This window comes from Podarcis muralis, chromosome 1, assembly GCF_964188315.1.
Source record: "Podarcis muralis chromosome 1, rPodMur119.hap1.1, whole genome shotgun sequence".
Classification (NCBI taxonomy): Eukaryota; Metazoa; Chordata; class Lepidosauria; order Squamata; family Lacertidae; genus Podarcis; species Podarcis muralis.
This window is the reverse complement of record NC_135655.1, coordinates 56639664-56661937: the sequence shown is the minus strand read 5'-3', so window position 1 is coordinate 56661937 and position 22274 is coordinate 56639664. Positions and strand designations below refer to the sequence as shown.

The window sequence follows — 22274 nt, the reverse complement described above, 5'->3', positions numbered from 1 at the left end:
GAGAGAGGTTGTCAACTATGTATTTTTAATGTGTTTTTTCCCCTTTGACATGAAATTGCACTATACAAGTATTTTCCTAAAGGATGCTCAGTCCTGCATGTGGGCATCCCATAGGCATCTAGGTGGCCACTGTGAGAGCAGGCAGGCACAGGAGGGATGGAGCTCTCCTTTCGTCCTATGCAACCAGCATAGAAATCAAGTAGGCTGCCAAAGCAAGGAAGCCCTGTCTTCTGGGCCCAGCATAGAAATGCAGTAGGTTAGAGGAGAGATGGAGCTCCTTGTCCTCCTCCTTCCAGCTCTCAGCACGATAGTAAAAATTGCAGGCTTGTAACTTTTGTGGGCTTCTTTGCCACGCAGCAAAGCACCAACCTGCCTGTAACTGTAGATGATCCTATACTGTTAACCCATTTTGAGTCATGAGCAGACAGCTCTCTACTGACTGTGGACTGAGAATTACTACTTTGGCTGCAATCTGCATTCCAGTCCTATCAAAGTCATGTTACTTCATTGTTGTTGTTTTTATCTTATCTACCACACAGAAGGTACTTTTCAGAAGTATTTCCTGCTAGTTTGTAAGTTGATGCATGGATCTAAGTGTGGACATAAACGTTTACTAATTAATGATAGTCTCTGACCTTTCATAGCTGCTGTTTTCTTCCTTTGTCTTGAAAGAAGCAGACAAGCACAGACCAACCATGATCAAATGCAGATAACATTTCCTTTAAAATGGTTCAGTCTGGAAGCTATAAATCAAAATGGCATCCTAACTGAAAACATAGTTTTTCTTCAAATATCACGAGATTAAATACTACATGCATACTTGCAGGTTTCCCATAGGCATCTTGTTGGCCAAAGTGAGGGCAGGAAGTTGGACTTTTCTTATGTTTTAAAGCTTTGATTAACCCAGATAGAATCGGTGAGTTTTACTTCACTTTTTAATGTGATTGTGTGCTTTGACATCCCATGTTTTTTCCTTTCCATTAGATGTGGGCAGAAGCAAAAACTTATTATCAACAATGGCAAAGGAGGCATAAATGAGAAAAACAAGGGTGGATTGAATGGAGAAGCCAGTAGATCTCGGGAAATGGTTCATTTGGTGCATGATGAGAAACCAGAAAACCAAACAGATGAATTCCAGGCAATTGATGAAACGCAGAACCAACAAGAAGTGGCCTTGAAGAGTGGCGTGTAAGAGAGCTGCGCCAATCCAATTTCATCAGAGGTGAAGAAGCAAAAAAACAATGCACGGAACTGGGACTAGAACTCACAAATGCAATGAGCTACTGATGTCTTTGAAGCATAATTAAGCATACATTTTCTTCTTTCTCTATTTTTAATGGTCAGGTACAAGATAAAAATGTCGTGTTTCCTCTGCTCAAGATTGCTTAATTTTGCCCGGTTCAGATGGGCGACCACCAACATCACCCGTCTCCCAATTGTGGTCTACTGTTTGATAAGGCAGAATACCAACTTCAACTTATTTCCCCTAACTTGTGCAGCTTTCCCCTCATTATATTGTAATGGAGTCACCAGGATCTCTAGCCAGTGCCTTTAAGGCATTAAGGTACTGAGCATAACCTTGAGGCCTAGAACGTCAATATTAATTGCAATGGGAGACTTCAGAACAGAATTCTTATTTGTCACTTAGCCCTGAAGGATTTGTCATCTTTTTGAATCTCACTCACTTCTTGATATTTGGAATTGTGTGCTGAAGTAATTGAATACAGAAAGACAAATTTATCCAAAAATTCCAGGAATGTCCAGTAACAATTTTTAATAGGGTGGAAAGGCGAGTAAGAATAAAATTGATTTTATAGCAAATAAATTTTTATTCTCTATAATCTAAATAATCTGTGGTGTTGTTTTTGCATTTCAAAGTTGCATATCTATTGCATGGTTCATAGTTGGAATATTTGTTAAAAGTATTAATTCAGCTCCATTTGACTACACCACATTTAGGTATAATGGATGTACAACAGTAGATTTTCTATGGGATCCTTTGTATGTTTCCAATGAATTGGGGATCTGAATCGAAACCCTATATGTCTGGGTGTTGTGTCTACTTCAAATAACTCTTTCCATTTTGGAGTTCCATGCATGGCTGCCAGCCTAATGTCAGAAACAGCACATTTAACTCCTAGTTAGATGGTTGGGTGGGGTGATGGCACTCATAAGTTGTATCACAGCTGCTTACTAGGAAGAAGGGGAGGCTGGTGCAGTGCAGACACACTAGCAGAGGTGCCAGATTGGCTCTGCTGGTACATTTGCACCACACTTAACTCTCCTTTCCTGAAAGCAGCAGCAATGCGGCTGATCAGAGGTCAGGTGAGTGCCATTGCTGCAACACACTGTCTGCTACTGGTAGCTTCAAGAACCATTCAGAGGTCCAAGAACCACACATGTACAGCATTCCTTTGCATACACATTTCCCATCCTAGCAGGCCGTGTGTGGGCAATAAGTTCCTTTTGTGCATAGCAGCACTATGGTGGTGGTTGCACTCTGCTGAGACTATGTTCCTTCTTAGGAAACTAGCATGTACACAGTCCATTCGTCTCATATTACCTGAATCATATTTGCAACATGATGTTGGAGAGGGGTTTTAACCTTTCCTTCAGACACTTCATTTGATTGCACCAGGCACATAAAGATAACCACAGCAGCCTCCATATGCCACAGAGATGAATAGCAAATGATCGCTTCCTTTCCAGTAGAAAGCTATAAATGGCCTTTTGGTTACACATGACAAATGCTATGAGAAATACAACTCACCTGTAGGACTAAGAAGAAACTAACATAAAAATCTCTGAGAAAATCAAACACAAATATTATGAAGCTGAATAACAGTAAATAGTTGCAAATATATCACCACAGTTCCTTGTTCTTATGTCCAATTTTCTTAAGAGACATATTTTTTTTAAAAAACTAAAAACTCCTAATTACTTCCTAATTAACACCATGCACATTATCATACCAATGCAGAAATGTAGGCCTGTTTGTGGAAGGAGTGTTCCATGCATCAATGCTACAGCTCGGGGTAAGCATTGACATCTGTACCACATTGTTAATCTGGATCACACTACACTGTGTAGACGAACATCAGCCCTCCACCCTGCTCTGGCTGTTTAAACATGTTTGCACCTTGTCAGATAATAACACTACGAATTGTTTCTTATTTTATTCACCATTGCCACTGCAAAATCCTAGTTTTCTTTACAGTCAGAAATGCTATGGATTCCTAGCAGCATACCCTCTTTTTGAACCCACCTTTTAAAAGCCCCCACTCCTGTGGATTCTTTCTAAGTGGAGAGAACCATTTTTACTGTTTTAGTGTCATGTGGGAACAATTAGAATGTCATTCATTCACTCCCTTTCCAAGGCACAGTGGTGTCAGCAGACGTCTTTTAGATGTCCTTGAGTCACTGGCAGAGGATTTTCTTCTAGCCAGCATGTTCAAACAGCTGTGGCTTATTTATTTCATTGCTCTCCCCCCCCCCCCATTTGTATCAGGGACACTGGTGGTCTCCAAAAGTTATAAACACTTACTGACGCTTGGCAGTTTTCTTCTACAGAAACGATCTCCATTGTTTTCTAAGTTGAAGCCAGATGATATTTCCTTTAAACAAAAACACCCAATATCCCTGGTCCTGACATGAATAAAATAATAAAAGTAGTTTTCCAGCCCTTTTTTGTTCCCCAACTCCCTGACTGAAGCATCACTGCTTAGGAGTTTAAAAATTGGTTTTCTGTTTCTGTGTTGGACATAATTAGCTGCTTAAGAGACAAGTCTGCTACCCAAGTGCAATGTCCTTCAGCTAACATTGGTTCACCTGCTTTGATGTAACAGCCTGCGGTGCATGGACAGCGTTGGCCTAGAAAGCACGTTGCACTGGGACAACTGGAAACCTTTGATTTTAGATTATTTATTCTCTGATCAACTTTGGTATATCGAAACCACAAAATTTAAGTAACAAGGCAAGCTTGGTTGTGTCAGACGTATGGTTTCAGACCTCTTTGCCAGAAAAGAACAGACTTCCTTAGCTGAGTCATACTCGAAACAACTCCCCATGTATAAGTAATTTAAAATAGAGATTTACATATACTAAGTACAAATAGTGTTGGGGAATAAAATACTTTGCACAAACACATAACATATTCTTTTCAGAGTTGATATGTAATAATTGACACTCACTCTAACTGTTAAAATTATGAATCCACATTTATTGATGATATGTACATAAAAAGTACAACACTTAGTGAAATATTGTCTTCGCTGATTATTTCCAGTATATAAAGAATGTCCAGTTTTGTTTTATACATAAGTTACAGAAATCAGTTCACACAGTAAGAAAGTATTAAAAGCAAATACTGTAGTTACTAAAGGAGGTATAGATAAAGATTAGGAGAATTAGAACTATAAACTACAAAAAAATAATAATACTCAGTAAATGAGGCATTCGCATTACAATATACAAGAAAGTAACCAGAGTTAATAGAAAGTTTTCGCATCTGCATTCATTAGTCTTTACACAAAATGTGGTACAGGAACTGTACAAGTACATCATTTCGATTCCCAGATGAACACTTCCAATCAATGTCAAAGACCAGGCTTATGGTTTCTTTTGGATGTATTCTAAATGGATCACATCACATTTCAAGGGAAGAACTGCAAATTGATGATATACACAATGGCCATGATCTCAAAGGCCCTGAGCGCAATAATTTCCCTAAACAGCACAGTCCTATACATATCTACTCGGAAATAAGTTCCATTGAGTTTAATGTAACTTACCCCCACATGAATGTGTATAGGATTTCGCCCATAGTTGCATATGAAAAAGAACACATGCACAGATCTTGAGATTTTGTGGCTTTCCCCTTTTGTTGTCTCACACACTTGCGGTCATCAGGCTCAGAGTGATTTGCCACTTCAGCAATTGCTAAAGGCAATTCACAATAGGTAAGCCGGAATCGAAAAAAGGAATAGTTATAGAGTACTTTTAAGGCAGATGACAACTAGCTTCCGTATGGGATATTTTATCCCATGGAATATGCCACAGTAAAGGTGCTACATTTATTGAGTGAAAGCAACAGTGAATCCTGCCAGCCTTTCCACTAGTAGCTCTTTTTCAGAGAGCTTCTTTATTATCAGAGACATTCAAATTCTTAATATATAAAAAGTATGATTACTGGTGCATGGAAATTCTGAGATACAACTGCACATAAACACAACAGGTAAAGCACACCTCAAAAACACAGTTGTTTGTCTGTTTCCAAAACTGACATGAATGGGATCTGTTATAATTTTTCATATGCTTACTTTTGAAAAATGAAAGCAGTATTTGCCTCTGTGCTTCTGGCTAGCTGGTGTAACACAAATCTTAAGAATGATAATGATAGGCTTGCATCCAGCATTAGATAAACCCAGAGTAGATCCATTGAAATTAATGGATTTGGCCAATTTGGGTCCATTAATTTCAGTGTGTCTATTCTGAGTAAACTTAGCTGGAAACAGTCCAGTGTCTATTAACAGGCATGTCTGTGCCTTGATTTAAAGCAAAATGACAGGCTCAGGTTATGCAGATTCTTCAGTGGATACTGTTGTCAGTGAACAAGTGAAAGCAAATGAACATCAGAGGAATCTTGAAATGTTGTTGGATGACAGCAGGAGTCCATGTTGCAAAGCAGAAACAGACATTGCAATTGCAAACGATAAGCATGGCATCCAAAGTAAAGAGTACAGCAAGGTTTGTTTTTACTTCTGACCAATGAGCTAACTGATGCAGCGACTTACTAATAATCATGTCTCTACATTTCCAACATATCAGGTATACAGACGAAAATATATTAATATTATAAACTCAGAATAATATGCCTACATTAATTCTTTAATGTAGCAGTGATATTGCATTCACAGTGCAGCAAAATGAGACGGCCAGTCACATTCACTAAGTGCCAGGGATTTACAAACATACACACACACTCGCATGCTGCTGGTTAGATATATAAAAACAAAGACTAACATATGTACAATGAGTCGGCTGCAATAAAAGGTTCCAACAATTATTCAGACTTTGACATGCACCAACATGTTTATATTATCAACATATAAAACCAGTTATCTGCCTATGGAGATTATTCTGATAAATACCTGGGGATGGAAATACTGACAAGCAGCCAACCCAACCCAAATTCTTTTCGGAACATATTATAAAGTTTCTACTCCAGCATAACTGATGTTAAATTAAAAACCAAATGGCAACTATTAATACTGTATACACAATTTCACTGAAATTACACGAAGATAAGCTACATTATCTACACAAAGTGCGGAGAGGCACTGTTCTTCATGCGGAAAACAACGCACCAAGACTGGTATTCATAAGAGTGTCATGCTTTGACAGCTATCATTAGTACTTTTATCTTACCACTAGAACACATTTGGCTCTAATTACAAGAGTATTTGAAAACTCTGCTTTTAAAATAGAAGAGGATTACAAAATAAGTTTACATTGACGACATTCTAGATCTACTGTACAGTTTGCTCACCCAAACGCAAGGCATGTACAACAGGTTTCTCTAGTTAAATATACCTGTTTCATGGATCGTTGATGGTTTCAGTACATATCCTCTGTTCTGTGTGCTGTGCAGTTGGTGTGCCAAGAGACAACATCTACATTGTATTTAAGCTGTTCCTCAGGTTTTAATAACTCTTATTTGCTCATTCAATGTGCTTGGGTAATAGCAAGGCCATAGGACTAGAGATACTTTATAATTAACTGCTAAGGAAATAAAAGAAAAACAGATCTCATTCATCCTGGTGAAAAATATACCGCTTGCTTTCTTATAAATGTCTTAAAAATCAGGAGGTATTTCTATATGTGCAAGTCGATTGACATGGTCCCATAAGAATGTTGTTTGGTCCTTTTGTACAAAGGCAAAGACATGAAACACAGTTCTGCAGTTCCTTACATTGTCTGAACTTGTATAAATATCATTTTACGTGACAGACCCTGCAACCCTATGATCACTGAGGTGTTCCATGGCCATAAAACCGATTCAATTTCACACTATAAGGGCAAAGCTCTGCCCTCCAGAGGAAGATCCAGCTTCGTTGATACTCTCCCTGTGGAAACCTTTGTGTCCTAGCCTAAAATAAATTCTTGGTCAGGAAGAAGACAAGGAAAAACAAAAGATCCATTCCAACCTCACTTCTGACTACACCAGCAAGAGCTCAGCAGGCCATTGAATGTGGCCATTTGCCTGTCTTCTGTTCCCTTCCCCCTGCATAAAACCCACATACCCGGGAATAACCCCCCTTGAATTCAACAGGACTCACTTCCGAGTACACATGGCTAAGTTTGGGCTGTTATTCATTAAATAACTATGACCCCTTATCGGCTTTGCTGCCGCCTCCTTTCTTGTACAGTATTTGTCGAACAGCAAAACTTGTGATCTGGCTTTGAAGTGAACTGGCAAAGCCAGTTACTTTAGCCAGTCTAGAAAAGACTGTGGAGGAACTGCAGGCCTGGTCTCTGAAGGCTTCTGGCCAATCCAGCAAATATCGTCTGTGCACATAAATAAATACAGATGCTCATCTCCTTCCACGTTATGATTCTCACCCAAGCCACTTTGAACTAGCTGGATGCATCACTTGATGCCAATTACGGGACACCAGTTCTTATGCCTGATGGCCCATGACTACAGCTGGATCAGGGCCTTCTTCAGAAGCTGCAATCCTAAAGTACACAGACTTTGTAATCGATTCCATTGGAAACTTTGGGGACTACAGGAAAATGCAGTAAGGAGAAGGGTTGGGGGACAAAATATACTGGTGAATAAATTATTCTGGATCAGACTCTTTGTATATTGCAGGGTGGAGACCCTTCCTAATTCTCCTGGTAAAGACACCAGGTTAAGGCTGTGATTCTAAACACACTTACTAGGGAGTAAGCACTGTTTAACACAGTGGGTCTTTTGTCCGAGTAAACATGCATAGGATTACACTGTAAGTATCAAAAATAACAGATCAATCATTTGTTCATCTGATCAATCTTAAGATTATTATAACAACATAGTGTTCCATAATGAACTGCAGCATTTAAAGACACCTTTATTTCCTATTTGTGCTTTGCTTAGAGGTTATAAATAAAGTTTACAGGGTTACGTTAATTTAATATAACACAGATAATTTTTATGAATCTATATATGTTATAAGAAAATTTTCCATTTCCCCTTTAATATGGATTCCCTGTAAATATTGTAGCTTTCTCTCTCTGTCTTATAAGGTTGTATAACAAAATATTGGTATGTCTGTAAACAGTATAAGAAAATATCAGTATGTCTGCAAATTACAGATACTAAATTTGTTAATTCAGTCTACACTGTAGTTTGTGGCTGCTGGACAAAAGGTATGAATAAATGCCTACATTAGAATTGAAGATGTATTTAGAAGTAGAAATACATATTTTCCTCATGCATTCCATAAATTACAGTTCACACTAGGAAGGACAGGAAAGAAGGGGATTTTTGTTGTTGCAGTATTCAAAAGGAAGCTTGAAGAAGAAGCTTGGAAGAAGTTAAAAAATAGAATGTTGGAATCTACAGCACTGACTGAAAAATATCAACTGGTAATCAAGATTTGCAAATAAGCTTCCAAAGCTGTAGAAAAATCAATGAAAAAAATCCCTGTGAAGCATTATGTGCTATGTACAAAATACTGTTAATGTGAAAGACTCACAGTATTAAATTGTGTCCTTGTCTTGAATAAATGTGCACAAACCCTGGTTTTAAAGACAATAGTTGAGGGATGTGTGTGCCACTGATTGAAAAGGAACTTAATTTCAAATAATCTTCTTGTTCCAGCAATAGATCAGATTTGAAGGAATAAATCAGATCCCTCCAGTTAATGGAATGGGGATCCCTGAATATGTAGAGGTCCTATGTGCACATATTTGCTTTCTGCCTTTTAAGAAATACCGTAATAAACCCAACAAAGACTGGGTTGGATAATGAATTCTCTTTATCCGCTGGTTAAGGCTGTTCCAAGACAACTGAGAGAGTGTTGGGTGGCTTAGAGGCTGCTTTCAGTCAGCTGAAATGTAGGTAGGTTGACTTGTGTTATAACCAAACATCCAAGCAAGTGTGTGATGCCATTCAGTGCATAGTAGGCAAACTTGCAGCAACACAAAGCTTGGTCTGCTTAAGAACTTGGCTTAGTCACATAATCAGAATGAATGTAATACTGGTGACTAGATAACTACACATGCATTATGCCGAACTCAAGCCATTTTAACCCAAATAGTGACATAAAATGCTACCCCACTGAAGTTGTGTGGACAATAAATGGAAAACAATACGCTTAATTGTGACAAATGTTGACCAGTAACACTGGAGGACTGTCATCATTCTGTTTCATTGCTTCATACCTCCATTACATATGGAGGACCAGCTCCCTCTTCTTCCTTACCTATCCCATGTATCTCAATGAACCTCTGCCCAGCCCACTGATGTTCAGGCATCATAAAGTTCTCTCTCCATGTAGAGAAAAGAAGTGCATTAGAGATGGAGTAACATGGCTAGAGTGGCTGCTTGAAAAAATGTTAGTAGCTGCGAGATAACAGGTATCACAATGATGAACAAGAGAAAGATAGAAGGAGCTCCAGGCCCAGGGTCATGTCTGGGCAGGAAGAGAGAGGGGCTTTTTTGTTTGTTTTTTTGTTTTGAGAAACTAGAGAAGTACAGGTGAGACATTTGGTAGAAGAAAAGATTAGAGGAGATACAAATGAGAGGGGAGGAGAGCCAAGGAGCTATGAGAAGAAAAGGAGAAACTCCAGCTTCTTATGTAGAGGAGGGTTAAAGTAAATAGGAATAGGGCACAAGAGTTTGGATCCTTCCCCACACTCAAGAGATTTACTTATACAAGTATGAATTACTGATTATGTCCTATGGAAATCCACTGAAGGCAGAACATCAATGGAATTGCCACCAGCAAAGACCAAACCTCAGCCTGCTGTCCTTGAAATCTAAGGAAGATACCCACCCAGGGGTGTATCTAGGGGTTGGTCAGGTTAAGTAGGAGCCCACTTGCCGGTCCACACACTCCCCAGGCTGCTTCTTCCCTGCTCAGGGAGACCAGGAGACATGTGCAGGATCCTCTTGCAAGGGTGCAAGATAAGAGGGGGATGTGTCTTTTTGCCAAAGGTGCAAGGGAGCCTAAGTGTACCCACCCATTAGTTATAGTCCAAGCAGACCCATGCAAATCAATGTACTCAATTTCAACAGGTCTGCTCTGAGTATGACTCATGCTGGATGTCACCTTATGCCATTAATTATTTTCTGAAGTCCTTAAATGGTACTAGCCAAAGAACAAAGCCAAGCCACCCAAGAGCAATACAAAATTACAACCTGGTCACCTTTTTCAAGCGAGTGGGATGCTAGAGAAGGTCTAATGCAAAGTGCTCACCGTCCTTCATTTCCCTTGACGACAATGTGAGGCAGATTATCAGCATTTTGAAATCTTAGATCCCTTTGATAAAGAATCTACAAAGAGGTAAAAGCAAGGTCCTCTTAATTATGCAGACTAGCAAGCGAGACCTGAGCAAAGAAATCATTTTATCCAAAGTGCTGGTGCAAAATTAGTCAAGAGAAGCAAATGAAGTGGAAATCGTTTCTCACCTGCTACTTACTTAAGCATTCACCTGCCCAGGAATGACTGAAACTAAAAGGGAAAGGTTTTGAGCCTAAGCAGGGAAAGCACTAAAACACACACATGCTCTTACTATGCACACTCTTGCTGGAAAGAGCTTGAAGTGTTGGTGAAATGTCAGGGTCTTCTGTATAACTTCCTACAAATAATACTTTTAATTGTTTCCTGTCACTGATTCTGTATAGATTACTATCACAAGTCTGGGCAGAAGGGACAGTTGGAGATGGGAGATTAGGTTGCAGAGATGATTACAGTTGATTTTACATGCCCCTTGGTAGAAGCTGCATCCTAATAAGAGAGGAATGGAACATAGTATCGAAAGATGGCATGCCTCAGGCTAGTAGGAAAAAGCATAGTGTGCAAATTCATGTTGAAAATATAGAACATTTGCAAGTTGGAAGAAGTGTCTATTAAAAAAAGGAATGTGTGTTAGTGTTGTGACTACTTACAGGGTTCGTTTTTATTTTATTTTTTTTCCTGGTTTAGCAACCTAGATTCATATTGGCTAAGCAAACTATGAAATGGCAGCTAAGGATATTTAGACTTCATAATTAAATAGAAATACTTGTGGACAGTCAGTTGACCAGTTAGCACAACAGAATTATGTAATAGCATTTATCTAGAAGATAAAATATGCAGGCCTCCAATATAATAGTTGCTTCCCTCTCCCTGTTTTATATTGTTGGGAAAGGAGTATCGTAAGATTGAAATTCCCTGAGTTATAAAACATACAAAAACCCCTCCCCCACCCCCCAGTTTTGTAAAAGGTGTTCTTTCTGTTGATATCCATTCAAAAAATCTTAACTCTGCACACATGTGGAATTTATCCCCGTTTCAATTTGAGAACATCTTCCTAGTTTATAAAATAAAATAAAAGCAATGGGGTATTTTTTTTATTAGTGTTGCTCAAACCATTACCCTAGACAGGGGTCTGGAAATCACATTGCTGGCTCAGTACCTTGTTTGCTCATTCTAATTGTGCACTGAAAAGCAGCCAAGTATAAAGTGATGTGGGGAAGAATAGAAATACCTGTGTAAGCAATCCCCATGGTACCTCATTGATGTTAACATGAGCATGTGCACAAAAGATGGGGTAGGGCCTTCAGTTCTACAAAATGTATGTATTCCATGAAAAGTATAATATCAGAATATAAAAATCCACTGGTAGATTCCTTCCCAGAAGAGCACACTGCCTTTATGTCAAGGAATCAGCAGAGCTGTTTCTCCTCTTTCCCTTCAGTGCGTCAAATTAGCTGGGAAATGAAAGATATGAGCACAGCTCTCCCACACAGCCTACCCCACCCCATCTCTGGCCGCTTAGTTAAATTATATGACATCCAGAATTCAAGGTGATCAAGAAGAGTGGGTGCACAGGCTGGTTTAATGGGAGACAAAGCCAGTCCTCCTATGACTCAGCCTGCAAAGTTACGTTCATGTGTGCAGAGAGAGCAAAGGGGAGAAACATGATTCTGTTGAAACCTATGGGAAATCCTTCATGCCTGTTTGGCGAAGGACAATACTCTGTATAAGTCTGCAGGAAGGCAAACATGTTCAGAGTGGCTCAGTTAGTAGAGCATGAGACACTTTATCTCCATATTTTTGGCTCTAGCACCATGTTGGGCAAAAGATTCCTGCATTGCAGATGGTTGGACTAAATGACCCTCACTGACCCTTCCAACTCTGCAATTCTATGATCTATCAACAAGAGATTCAATCTTTCCTGCTCCAACTTGCAGATATTTGCTGTGGCAGCGTGTCCTTTTATGATGGGTTGTCAAGGAATTATTGCAGTTTGGGCATCACAACAATTACTAAATAGAATTCTGTTACAATTCTGAATGGATATTCTTTACCCAAACCCATTTGTACAAACAAGATATAACTGACAAGATTGTTACCATATCTTACGTTTCAGTTCTCTGTTCACAAGGACCAAACATATAAAACATTTTCGCCAGTGTATAAATAGCTTCCAGCTGTTAAACAATATTAAACCTGCTAAGTTTCTTTTTAGCAAAATGAATGCAAAAGATGTGATTTATTTGCAGACATTTTATCCCTAAAGAATAGCACCTTATTCCATCCCAGGTCTCAGCAAAAGGGTGACAAGATATTACTTGCTGCAGATTTTCCTGCTGAAATACCAGTGATATGCATCTATATGGTACTTTGACGTCGCTGGATTGAGACAGCCACATATTGCAGTCTATGTTTCTCCTTGTATGGATAATCAGAATTGTGCTAGTTGCTAGTATGAATGGCATACAATCTGGGATGGTTTATTAGCTCTGAAAACTACATATTCCACACCTAAATTTATATACTGGCAATACAGTCCATTGAACTCAATTGGAGAAAAAATCATGGTCAAGCCATGTATACATGCTGCCCAGGGGTTAATTCATTTTTGGGGACTGTGCACACAGGCATTCACACCCACCCACCACTATAAACTGCAAATCATTTTTCCTATACCTTCAAGTATTGGGTGATGGAAATGACGAAAATGATATCCCCTGGGTGACTACATAGATCTGGCATGCATGGGGCTCTGGATGGTTAAAAGAACTGGGATATGACCATCGATGTGAGGATGGCATGAATAATAGGGAACTGAGAATATCATATGCCACGTATTAATAAAGCACATATAAAACATTTACAGTGATCATATATTACAGTCCACAGTGCTAACTGTATTTGATATGCACCAAGGTGCTGGTTGACATCTACAGCAGGAGAAGAGGCATTGCAAAAGACTGCACCCTTTACATTATACTTAATGCTTATTAGCCCGAGTCTCACCAGCCATCGGGCCTTTCTGATCTTTCCTCTTTTGCAGCATCTACATTCTTGAGTTGAACAGAGGAAGCCCAGCAAAAATACATCTCTTGAACTGACAGAGTGTCCTTCAGCCACATCCATTCAAGTGGTGACACAATTGAGAGAGATGGTTATGAATTATTTGGCAAAGATGCTAAAGGAGCAATGACTTTATGAGACTGTTTCTAAGTTTCCGTTAAGAGCATTAAATAAGCAAATAGTTTTTATACTAAATGAAGACAGTGAAAAATCTTCTTGAATCTTGATACCAGCTTTTATCACAAGACAACTTCTGGGGCTTATTAGAGGTGGACCTGGATTGTTCCTTCCTTATTTCTCATGTTTCCAAGGTTCTTCTTCAACAGCATTGAAGTCTGCAGATTTGCCGTTTGTTGCCAGGGTGACCTGTAAATAATTGTCATCAACACCTAACTTAAAGATCAAGGCACTTTTGCGAGAAATGTCAAGAATTAAACAGCAAAACTGAATATTTACAAGATTTACATTAAATCCATGTGTGAAAATATACATACGTGTTTTTATTTTGTACTGAATCAGTTCTGCCCTTTCAATGTTTCTCAATCTGCAGGAAGAACTCAAAATTACAATAGTGCTCTGTCCGCAAAGCAGAATGTTGAGAAATCATGTCTATAGGCCCGATGTGCACAGATTACACATACCGGTATATGTGAATCATACACACATACATATGCACATATGTTACAAAAAGCTAAGTAGCAAACGGCAGAATTGATCCTCCACAAGGACCTGCTGGGAAACATCATTGTTCACTACTGTGTCCGATCGTGTAATGTTGAAGGTGCAACTTACAACTGAGTCAAACCATACTTAACAAGGCTGCATTTTACATACAAAACCACAAACAGCCATATCAGAGTCTCAGTTAAAAGTTCACACTTCAATGTTAACTTGATAACAATTGTGGAAGACCATGAATGGTAAATCATTCCATGGGAAATACTGGCTTGTAAGCAACATCTCAGCAGTCAATATTTTTTCTAAAGGAAAAAAACAACAACCCCACAGCCAGCCATGCGCCACCTTTTTCCCCCAGTGGAGATGTGCTATGCATGGCTAGATAAGCCAAAATGGCCAATGTGCTTGTTTGACTGGGCAGAAATGAACTGGACCTTTACATAGTAAGGGAGTCTTTCATCTAATTCTAAACAGAACCCCATTATTTCCTAGCTTACCTTTCATGTTACTGTCCTCAGCTTCGCATGAAAACTTAAAGACAGGACTGATATTCCACATGATGGACAAACTGGACGCATGGGAGCATTGGGACATGAAATCATGACAATGTACCCATGTTTGAAACAAAGCCAGCCTCTTTCTTAGATAATTAAAAGGGAAACACATGCATTATAAAGAACAGAATACACCACATATTTGGAACTGAAATTATAGGTTAGTTTGCAAAGGAAGTGATGTGAATTGTGATTTAAAAAAATAATAATACAGAAAAACAGCCCATGCAACAACAATCGACATAGCTTGCTAATAAAGCATACATTAGCTGTGCAAAGCAATCAAACTAGGAAGCTGTTTAGAATATTAAGTAGAAATGACATGTCATTATATTAATACTTGAGACAAAGAAACAACAACCACTGACCAGAGTTGCAGCAAACTTCTCTCTTGCAGGGCATTTTCTACAATTTCATTCACATACTTTTCTGCACTGCTTGTAATTTTTTAAACTTATCAGGAATAATCCAGACAAATTTAATAGGGTTGCCATGTGTCTGGAATTTCCTGTACATAGCTGGCAATCAGCAGTTGGAAACTGAGTCTGGGCAGGAATCGCTGAAATGTCTGGGGAAATCCGGACATATGGCAACCCCTGTAGGCATTGTCGTTTTCGGCGATGTTTGTTGAGACTTTGCATGCAAAAAGACTCAAAAAGTTTGGTCAAAACTTAAAATAATAATATTTTAAAGGCTCAACAACTTTTCTGTCCAGATTTTCAATATACAGTATTTAAATGAGCATGACTGAACTATGTGCTTAACTCAAAGGGGCTCAATTTTTTAACCATGGGATTCTTCTACACTTTATTATTATACATAACTATGTGATCTGAGAAATGTTTAAAACAGTAGATGCCTACTTCAGAGAAATAAACTCAGGTCCTAGGCATAATGTCAGAGCAATGGTGCCTTTCTTTAGAACTGGCATATTTATAAAGCCTTTCTGTCAAATTGTTTTTAGTTACAGGCAAAGCTTTGTTATTTTTAAATTACTTGTGTGATTTTAGAAACCTGATGTTGTACGCAGCCATCAATGGTTTCTCTCCTCTGTTCTCCCTACTGGGACTTAGAAATATCAGTATCAAGTAAGTGAGCTTGATGACTATCCAGCTGAAACATTAATCAAAATCTGAAATGGCTATGGCAATCCTTTAATGACAGCACATTAGGGAAAACTGTAGATCTGCCTAAAGAAAAATGTTTGTTCAGTTCAATTCTCCAGCCAGGCCCAGTCTCGCCAATGGCTACATTCAGACATCATGCTAGACAACAGTGATGCGTCCACAAGGATGAGTTTGGAAGCAAGATGCAAAGCATCCAAATTAGTTTCTCATTCAGCCATGGAGTTTCCTCAAGTTCATGTAACTCTTGGTCAGGTCAATTCTTGTTATAATCTCTTCTTGAACCAAATAATTTACAAACAGCAATAGACAGAAATCACAAAAAATGGCATTGGAATGGCCCACAATGAAAATGAAAATAAAGCATAAATATTATGGCGAGCACAAGAGCTCTCAGTTGCTGAGGACGAGGTACAGTGCATGTGTCTCTACAGTGTGTCATGGAAAGCATCGATCCACAATAGGACAGGCTTTGCATTTATTTGGGTTCAGGGAAAGCATGAGAATGTGCTTCTTTCTTGAGCATATCTTTGCTCCCCCTAACTGTATATAAATAGAAACAGCTTCATATTTTCTCCTCCAGTTTCCTTACAGCCTGATCTTAATTACGTTCACTTGGAAGTATCTGCTGTTGATTTCAAAAGAAGCAAGGAAGTGTGCTTCCAATTTCTGCCTTTTTCTACTCGGGAAAATGGCAGGCTCCTGGAACATAACCCACTGAAACAAATGACTTTTGTGTTGCTTCTGCTCCTCCCTGCAGGATGCACAAGAAAAATCTCTGGATTCGACTGAACTTCTGTTTCCAAACAGTTAACTATCTTGCGCTCTGAACTGTCACTTTTAAATATCATTTAAAAGGCCAAAATCACATTTGGTTGGCTGGGGGATGAGAAGAAGTGGAGGAAGTGCCATTCCACCAGTGGAAAGAGAAGTCCTCCAGCAGGATGACACTTACGATGCTGGAGATCCTCTTGTATGGCCTGTTAGTGGTGTTCCACCGGTGGTGTGGTCTGAAACATGGAGTTCAGGAGGCATGTTGGGGGAGGTCATGGACCTACAGGATTCTAAGTCCCCTAGTTCCCCTGACACACTCCCCCCAAAGCTCCCAAACTATGTCACCCCTGGAATTGGTGTTGTTGACCCCCTTCACCACCTGCGGTCCATGAGAGGGGAGGGAAAGAAACAGAAGATGCCAACAGAGAGGGGAAGCCTCCTGCTCAGGCTACAGCTACTCAGCAGGGCTTTAAATGTGGTAGCTGCTCCATCATGGATTCTCCAAACACACAAAGGCAACAGAATTGCTCTGATCTGGAGGAGAAAATGGTGGAGATTTTTTTGTTTGTTTGTTTTTAGGCAGTTTTAACCGTTCCAATTGCCACATCAATTCTCCTATTTATCTATAGGCCTTATTAACTGCATTTGCAACCTTTCTTGTAACGGGAAGCTATAAGAATGCTTAACTGAACAATATTCCCCCATTGCATTGCACTGCCTTCCAAAACACCCTGTAGAACACAATGTTATTTGTAAACATGGCATGCATTAGCAATTTAAATACTCAAAGAAAGCAAACAATATATGTACCCACGTCTTTAAACTGATCAACATAGCATGCAGCATTGTCCCATTATTAGTGATACATTTTTTAAAAAAATACATGCAGGTTAAAAAACAAAGGAAGATGAAGTATGATTGACTAGATGCAAGTCTCAATATCCATAAATGTGAAAGGTACCTTGCACTCATCTATTATGACAGAGTTGTGGGCTGTATAAACACACTGGTTTGAGTTGTTTTCCCTGTGGTTTTTCATGTCATCATAAATGGACTGTGTCTTGGTCATTTCAATATCTTCGTGCCCTTTGTGATGGGCATCAATGTTTTCCAACTCTGCCTTGGAGAGGTGATAGACAATGCCAGCTCCAAAGGAATCTCCCACAACATTGACAGAGGTTCTCATTCGATCTCTGCAATAGCAAAGCATCAGCAGGATGTTAAAGTAGACCTGAGTGTCATATCTTACACCTAAAGTGGTTACTTTAACCTTTACTAGCTTTATGTTCCTTTTAACATTTGAAAAAGAATTATAGTCAAGAGATCTCATAATTTGCATGACCCTGATGCTGCAAAGGGAAAAAAATGGGTAGTTCCCACAGTCTCTTGGGATTTCTGAGAAGCTGCACATGTTCATTTTGTACAGAGAAATCCCATCAAGAAGTGGAAAAAAATGGGGCAACTCTTTTTCTTTTAAAGGTTCATCTATGTAATCAAATAGTGACATGACTGTAGATTTTGCCCTACTGAAAAAAACCAGATTCATAGAAGGTCTGTGCAGTCACATCCCCATTTTTACCAAACTTCTAACATTGCTTAGTGTATTTTAAGCACTTTATAAGTGTTCCACACAAAAATAATTATTATCAGATCACAGTACAGATATGGTAGGTTCCTGACACCTGCAAAGTTCTTGGGCTTTTTTAGGAACAAACCCAACTTGCCTTCACCAAAATAGTGATTTTAAGCTTTTTGGAACTGTTTCCACTGCTTTTTCCATCACGTTGCCATACATCTGGGTTTTCCCTGACATTTTGCCTATTCAGCAAAATTCTCCCCATACACCATTTTTACACCCGAAAACCAGAACATGTCAGGCATTTTCCTGACATATGGCAAGCCTAAGATATGGTCAAAATACATTTTTTTCAGAAACAGAAGCAGGGAATTGAATAGAAATGGTCATTGAATACACTGATTTTATTCTAAAATGCTAATCAGATTACCATTTTTGTTTCATTCTCTTCTTAATATCATGGTTTCAAAAATAATCTGTTTAAGATTATTGTTGGAATGCACCAACAATTTAGAATGATATACATATCATTTAAAATGCCCTTCTCTTTTGTCTTCACCTGTTAAGCCACTGCCAAAGGAGATGACGCTTAGAAATCTGTTTCCTTGTAGATGACCAATACCGAACCTTCTATAAACAGGTGCCAAAATAGCGTTCAGCAGCAGGTCGGTTATAAATTTCAGTTAGATTGCATGAAACAATCCACTTGCAGCACCCATTCCTTATCACTGTGTGTGGATATGAAGTGTACAATTGTGAAACACTTGCCCCAAAGAAGCCTGGCATCTGTAGGTGTGGCGGTTCACTTACTACCAGCCCAGTTTTAATAGGGGTCAGAGAACCTTTAATTCAACTGCTTCCCATGATGACTACATCTGTGTATCATGGCAGTCAGTCATTGTGCCAATCAGGTGGTTTTCTTCATTCCACAACAATCATTTTGTAAGTTTGCAGTGAGATGGAGAAACATCCCCCTTCTGTGAGGTGTTGCACTGCATGCTGAAACCTTCCTATGTGGAGAAAGCTACCATAGAGAGTAATTTCAGACAACCTTCATGGTATGTCCATTTCATTTACATAGGCCCTCATTGTTCCTCAACTTATTATTTAGCACCAGGCCTAAGTACTAAAAATTAAAATGTGATTCCCCCAGGCATTTTTCAGTCATAAATCATGGATTTTTTGGCTTGGTTTCACAGAATGCCAAAGGGGAAGAAAAATCAGGTGTTCACGCTAAATTTGCAGTGGTAGCTCTACATTTCAGCGAGCATTTTAGAAGCTGAACATGAACCATTTACACAAGAAGGCCCTTTCTAATTCTCCATTTCTTTGGGCATAGCATCTCTGTGCTGGAGACCTTTCCGTGACATTTGCTAAGCTTGTCAATTTCCCCTTTGGAAACTTGCAGTTCTTGGCTACCACTAATGACTCTGGATTAATTCCAGCTGTGGACAAATAACACTGTTCTTTAAAATGCCATTTTTGTTCACTTTGGAGTGGAGGAACAGCAGGAGATCAGAACACTTTAAAAAAGATTTCCTTGTGAAGTCTGTATATATCTTCCCTACACTAAACAGAGCAAAAGAAATAAAATAAAATCCAGCATATTTTATATAATTTTAAAGATGGAGTTTGCAACCCAGTATTACAGCAATTTTGAATCAGGATTGACACAGTATAATAAATTGGAAAAGGTTTACTCCTGATAAATTTTAAGTGAATGACCTGGTTTCTTAATATTTCAGTTTTCATAATGAAGAATGACTACCCTTGTATGTTTTTTCCCCATGTTTTTTTCCTTCTTCCCAGATTTCATTCATGTCAGTCTATTTAGCTCATACCAAAAGTACTTAAAAAACCCCAGACATATTTTATACCTCAGGACTTGTAAGAAGTTTGCTTGGGTGCTTCTCAACAATAAAATATATTTCTGCTTTATTCAGTAACTGTAACAGACTTACAAGGTGCACTGATATAATTGCTAGATACAATAGTCCTTTGGGAAAGGATTTCAAGCTGCCCCACCAGCACCAATGGGAAGATCTCCTGGAATCCAAACTACCTGCAATCTAGACATCACATGCATAACAGCAATACTCTTACTGGGGACATGTTCTTACTATTTTCTCTCTCTCTTTTTCTGTTTTGGCGGCCTAATCAGGCCTGCCAGTCGATTTAATCCAGCCCCCGTGGCAGTAAATGCCCTGAGGTAAAATCCAAGAAAAAGCTCAACAACTTTGGGGTAAACTTCAATTCTAAAAAAAAGCTTAAGAACTTTGGGGTAAAATTGTAAAAAAAGCTCAACTTCATTTCACAAAAAAAGTTCAAAAAGCCCTCACACTTGGTTGGCCCTCACATCAAATCTGGTCCTCTTTGAAGTTTGGGCACCCCTGATCTAAGTAGACTAATTATGGGCCACTTCAGGTTTAAAACCTGACAGAAGACCTGTCTCAGAAGAATTCTTTTTAGGGTGAAATAGCCTTTACAAGAAAAAGAAGAGAGGAAGGTCTGTATATTACATGACCATACTATAAAGCTGCAATTATTTCTAACAGTATTTTATTGAGTATTTTGTATAGTGCACTCTTAACACACACAAATGCACAGTAAAGTGAAACTAATTTGAAAAAAGGCCCAGGGAAGATTGTGTGAATCAGTGCGAAATCTCTCAATTATTTCTCAGAAGATGCCTAGGATTGTGCTGTGAAAAGCCCAGATACTCCCATCAGTTCCTCTATGGCATCAATTCCTCTATGGAAGGTTTGAGCTTCTTTTCCTTTGCGCTGCCATGATATTGTCTTGCTCAATCTGACCTTTTCTAAAGAAGCAAATGTCAGCAGCACAGTTCGCCACAGGGCTTGCTTCAGGGGACAGGTATTTTTTACCACATGAGAATGATCAGAAACACAATGGTAAGCCCTTAGCCCTACCCCCTCGCTAACACCTTGCCTCTGCAGCTGAATTATGGCTTTGTCCATTTAGGAGGCAGGACTTCTCCATCAAGTGAAATGTTTTTACTTCAATGACATTTCCTTGAAACAGCAAACAACCACATGCTTTAAGTTAACATCCTCCTACTATCTGCAAACAATGCTTGCCGATTTCTGCTCCACTCCAAGTTCGCTACAGTTGGGTATCAGAAACAATCTGTGTGCATTTCCTTTAAATGCTTTGTTGCATAAACATTGGTCAGCTGCTGCACATCCAGGAGTGCTTCTCGTAGCAAGCATTATTGATCATGAAGGAGTTGACACCTGAATGGGTAGTTAAGCCACATCATCACTGTTTGGAGAAAAGTGACAAGTTTCTTTAATGTTACTTACAAAAGCCAATCTACAGCAACAAGTAAGCTGATGTCCTGTGTGGGAAGGCCCACTGCAGTGAGGATGAGAAGCATGGTCACCAATCCTGCACTGGGTATACTCGCAGCTCCAACACTTGCAAGCGTAGCTGTCAGACTGTGAAATTAAACACATTCACTTGTTTAGTTGGGCCTTCTCTTAGTTAGTGTTTCTCTTACAAATATGGGAACTGCTTGATCACTCCAACTTCTGTAGGAACACATTCCCTGTTATTTCAGTGCAGCCTCTAATATTGTAATTTAGAAGATTTTGACTGAGTTTAAAGTAGTTTTATTAACACACCAGTCTTTTGATTTTGCAAAAAAAAACATTTGTTTTCCATAAGCACTCTTATTTAATGATTTTTGATTAAAGCAATATGTGATTTATTTAACTCATGCTAACTTGAGTATGGGACACGGGTGGCGCTGTGGGTAAAACCTCAGTGCCTAGGACTTGCCGATCGCATGGTCGGCGGTTCGAATCCCCGCGGCAGGGTGAGCTCCCGTCTTTCGGTCCCAGCTCCTGCCCACCTAGCAGTTCGAAAGCACCCCCAAGTGCAAGTAGATAAATAGGTACCACTTTATAGCGGGAAGGTAAATGGCGTTTCTGTGTGCTGCGCTGGTGCTGGCTCGCCAGAGCAGCTTCATCACGCTGGC

At 39.2% G+C, this 22274-nt stretch overlaps 2 protein-coding genes across 16 annotated transcripts in view; one reads left to right on the top strand and one right to left on the bottom strand.

Moving 5' to 3' along the window:
- Positions 1–1850, top strand: part of CD44 (CD44 molecule (IN blood group)) — a 71135-nt gene extending 69285 nt beyond the window's left edge. For all 13 annotated transcript variants that reach the window (XM_077929148.1, XM_077929149.1, XM_077929158.1 and 10 more), the window contains one exon: positions 985–1850. In XM_077929148.1, the coding sequence (XP_077785274.1) occupies positions 985–1192 (208 nt within the window). In that variant the 3' untranslated portion in view covers positions 1193–1850. The remainder of the gene's footprint in view (positions 1–984) is intronic.
- A 2348-nt stretch (positions 1851–4198) lies between these two features.
- SLC1A2 (solute carrier family 1 member 2) overlaps positions 4199–22274 on the bottom strand; it is a 91690-nt gene continuing 73614 nt past the window's right edge. For 2 of the 3 annotated variants that reach the window (XM_028728143.2, XM_028728139.2), the window contains exons 10-12: positions 21598–21732; positions 17660–17891; positions 4199–13934 (exon numbers count right to left, since the gene is read on the bottom strand). In XM_028728143.2, coding sequence (XP_028583976.1) covers positions 13860–13934; positions 17660–17891; positions 21598–21732 — 442 coding nt within the window. In that variant the 3' untranslated portion in view covers positions 4199–13859. Of the gene's footprint in view, positions 13935–14062; positions 14113–17659; positions 17892–21597; positions 21733–22274 lie in introns of all 3 variants that reach the window. The other variant, XM_077929210.1, reaches the window with a different exon arrangement.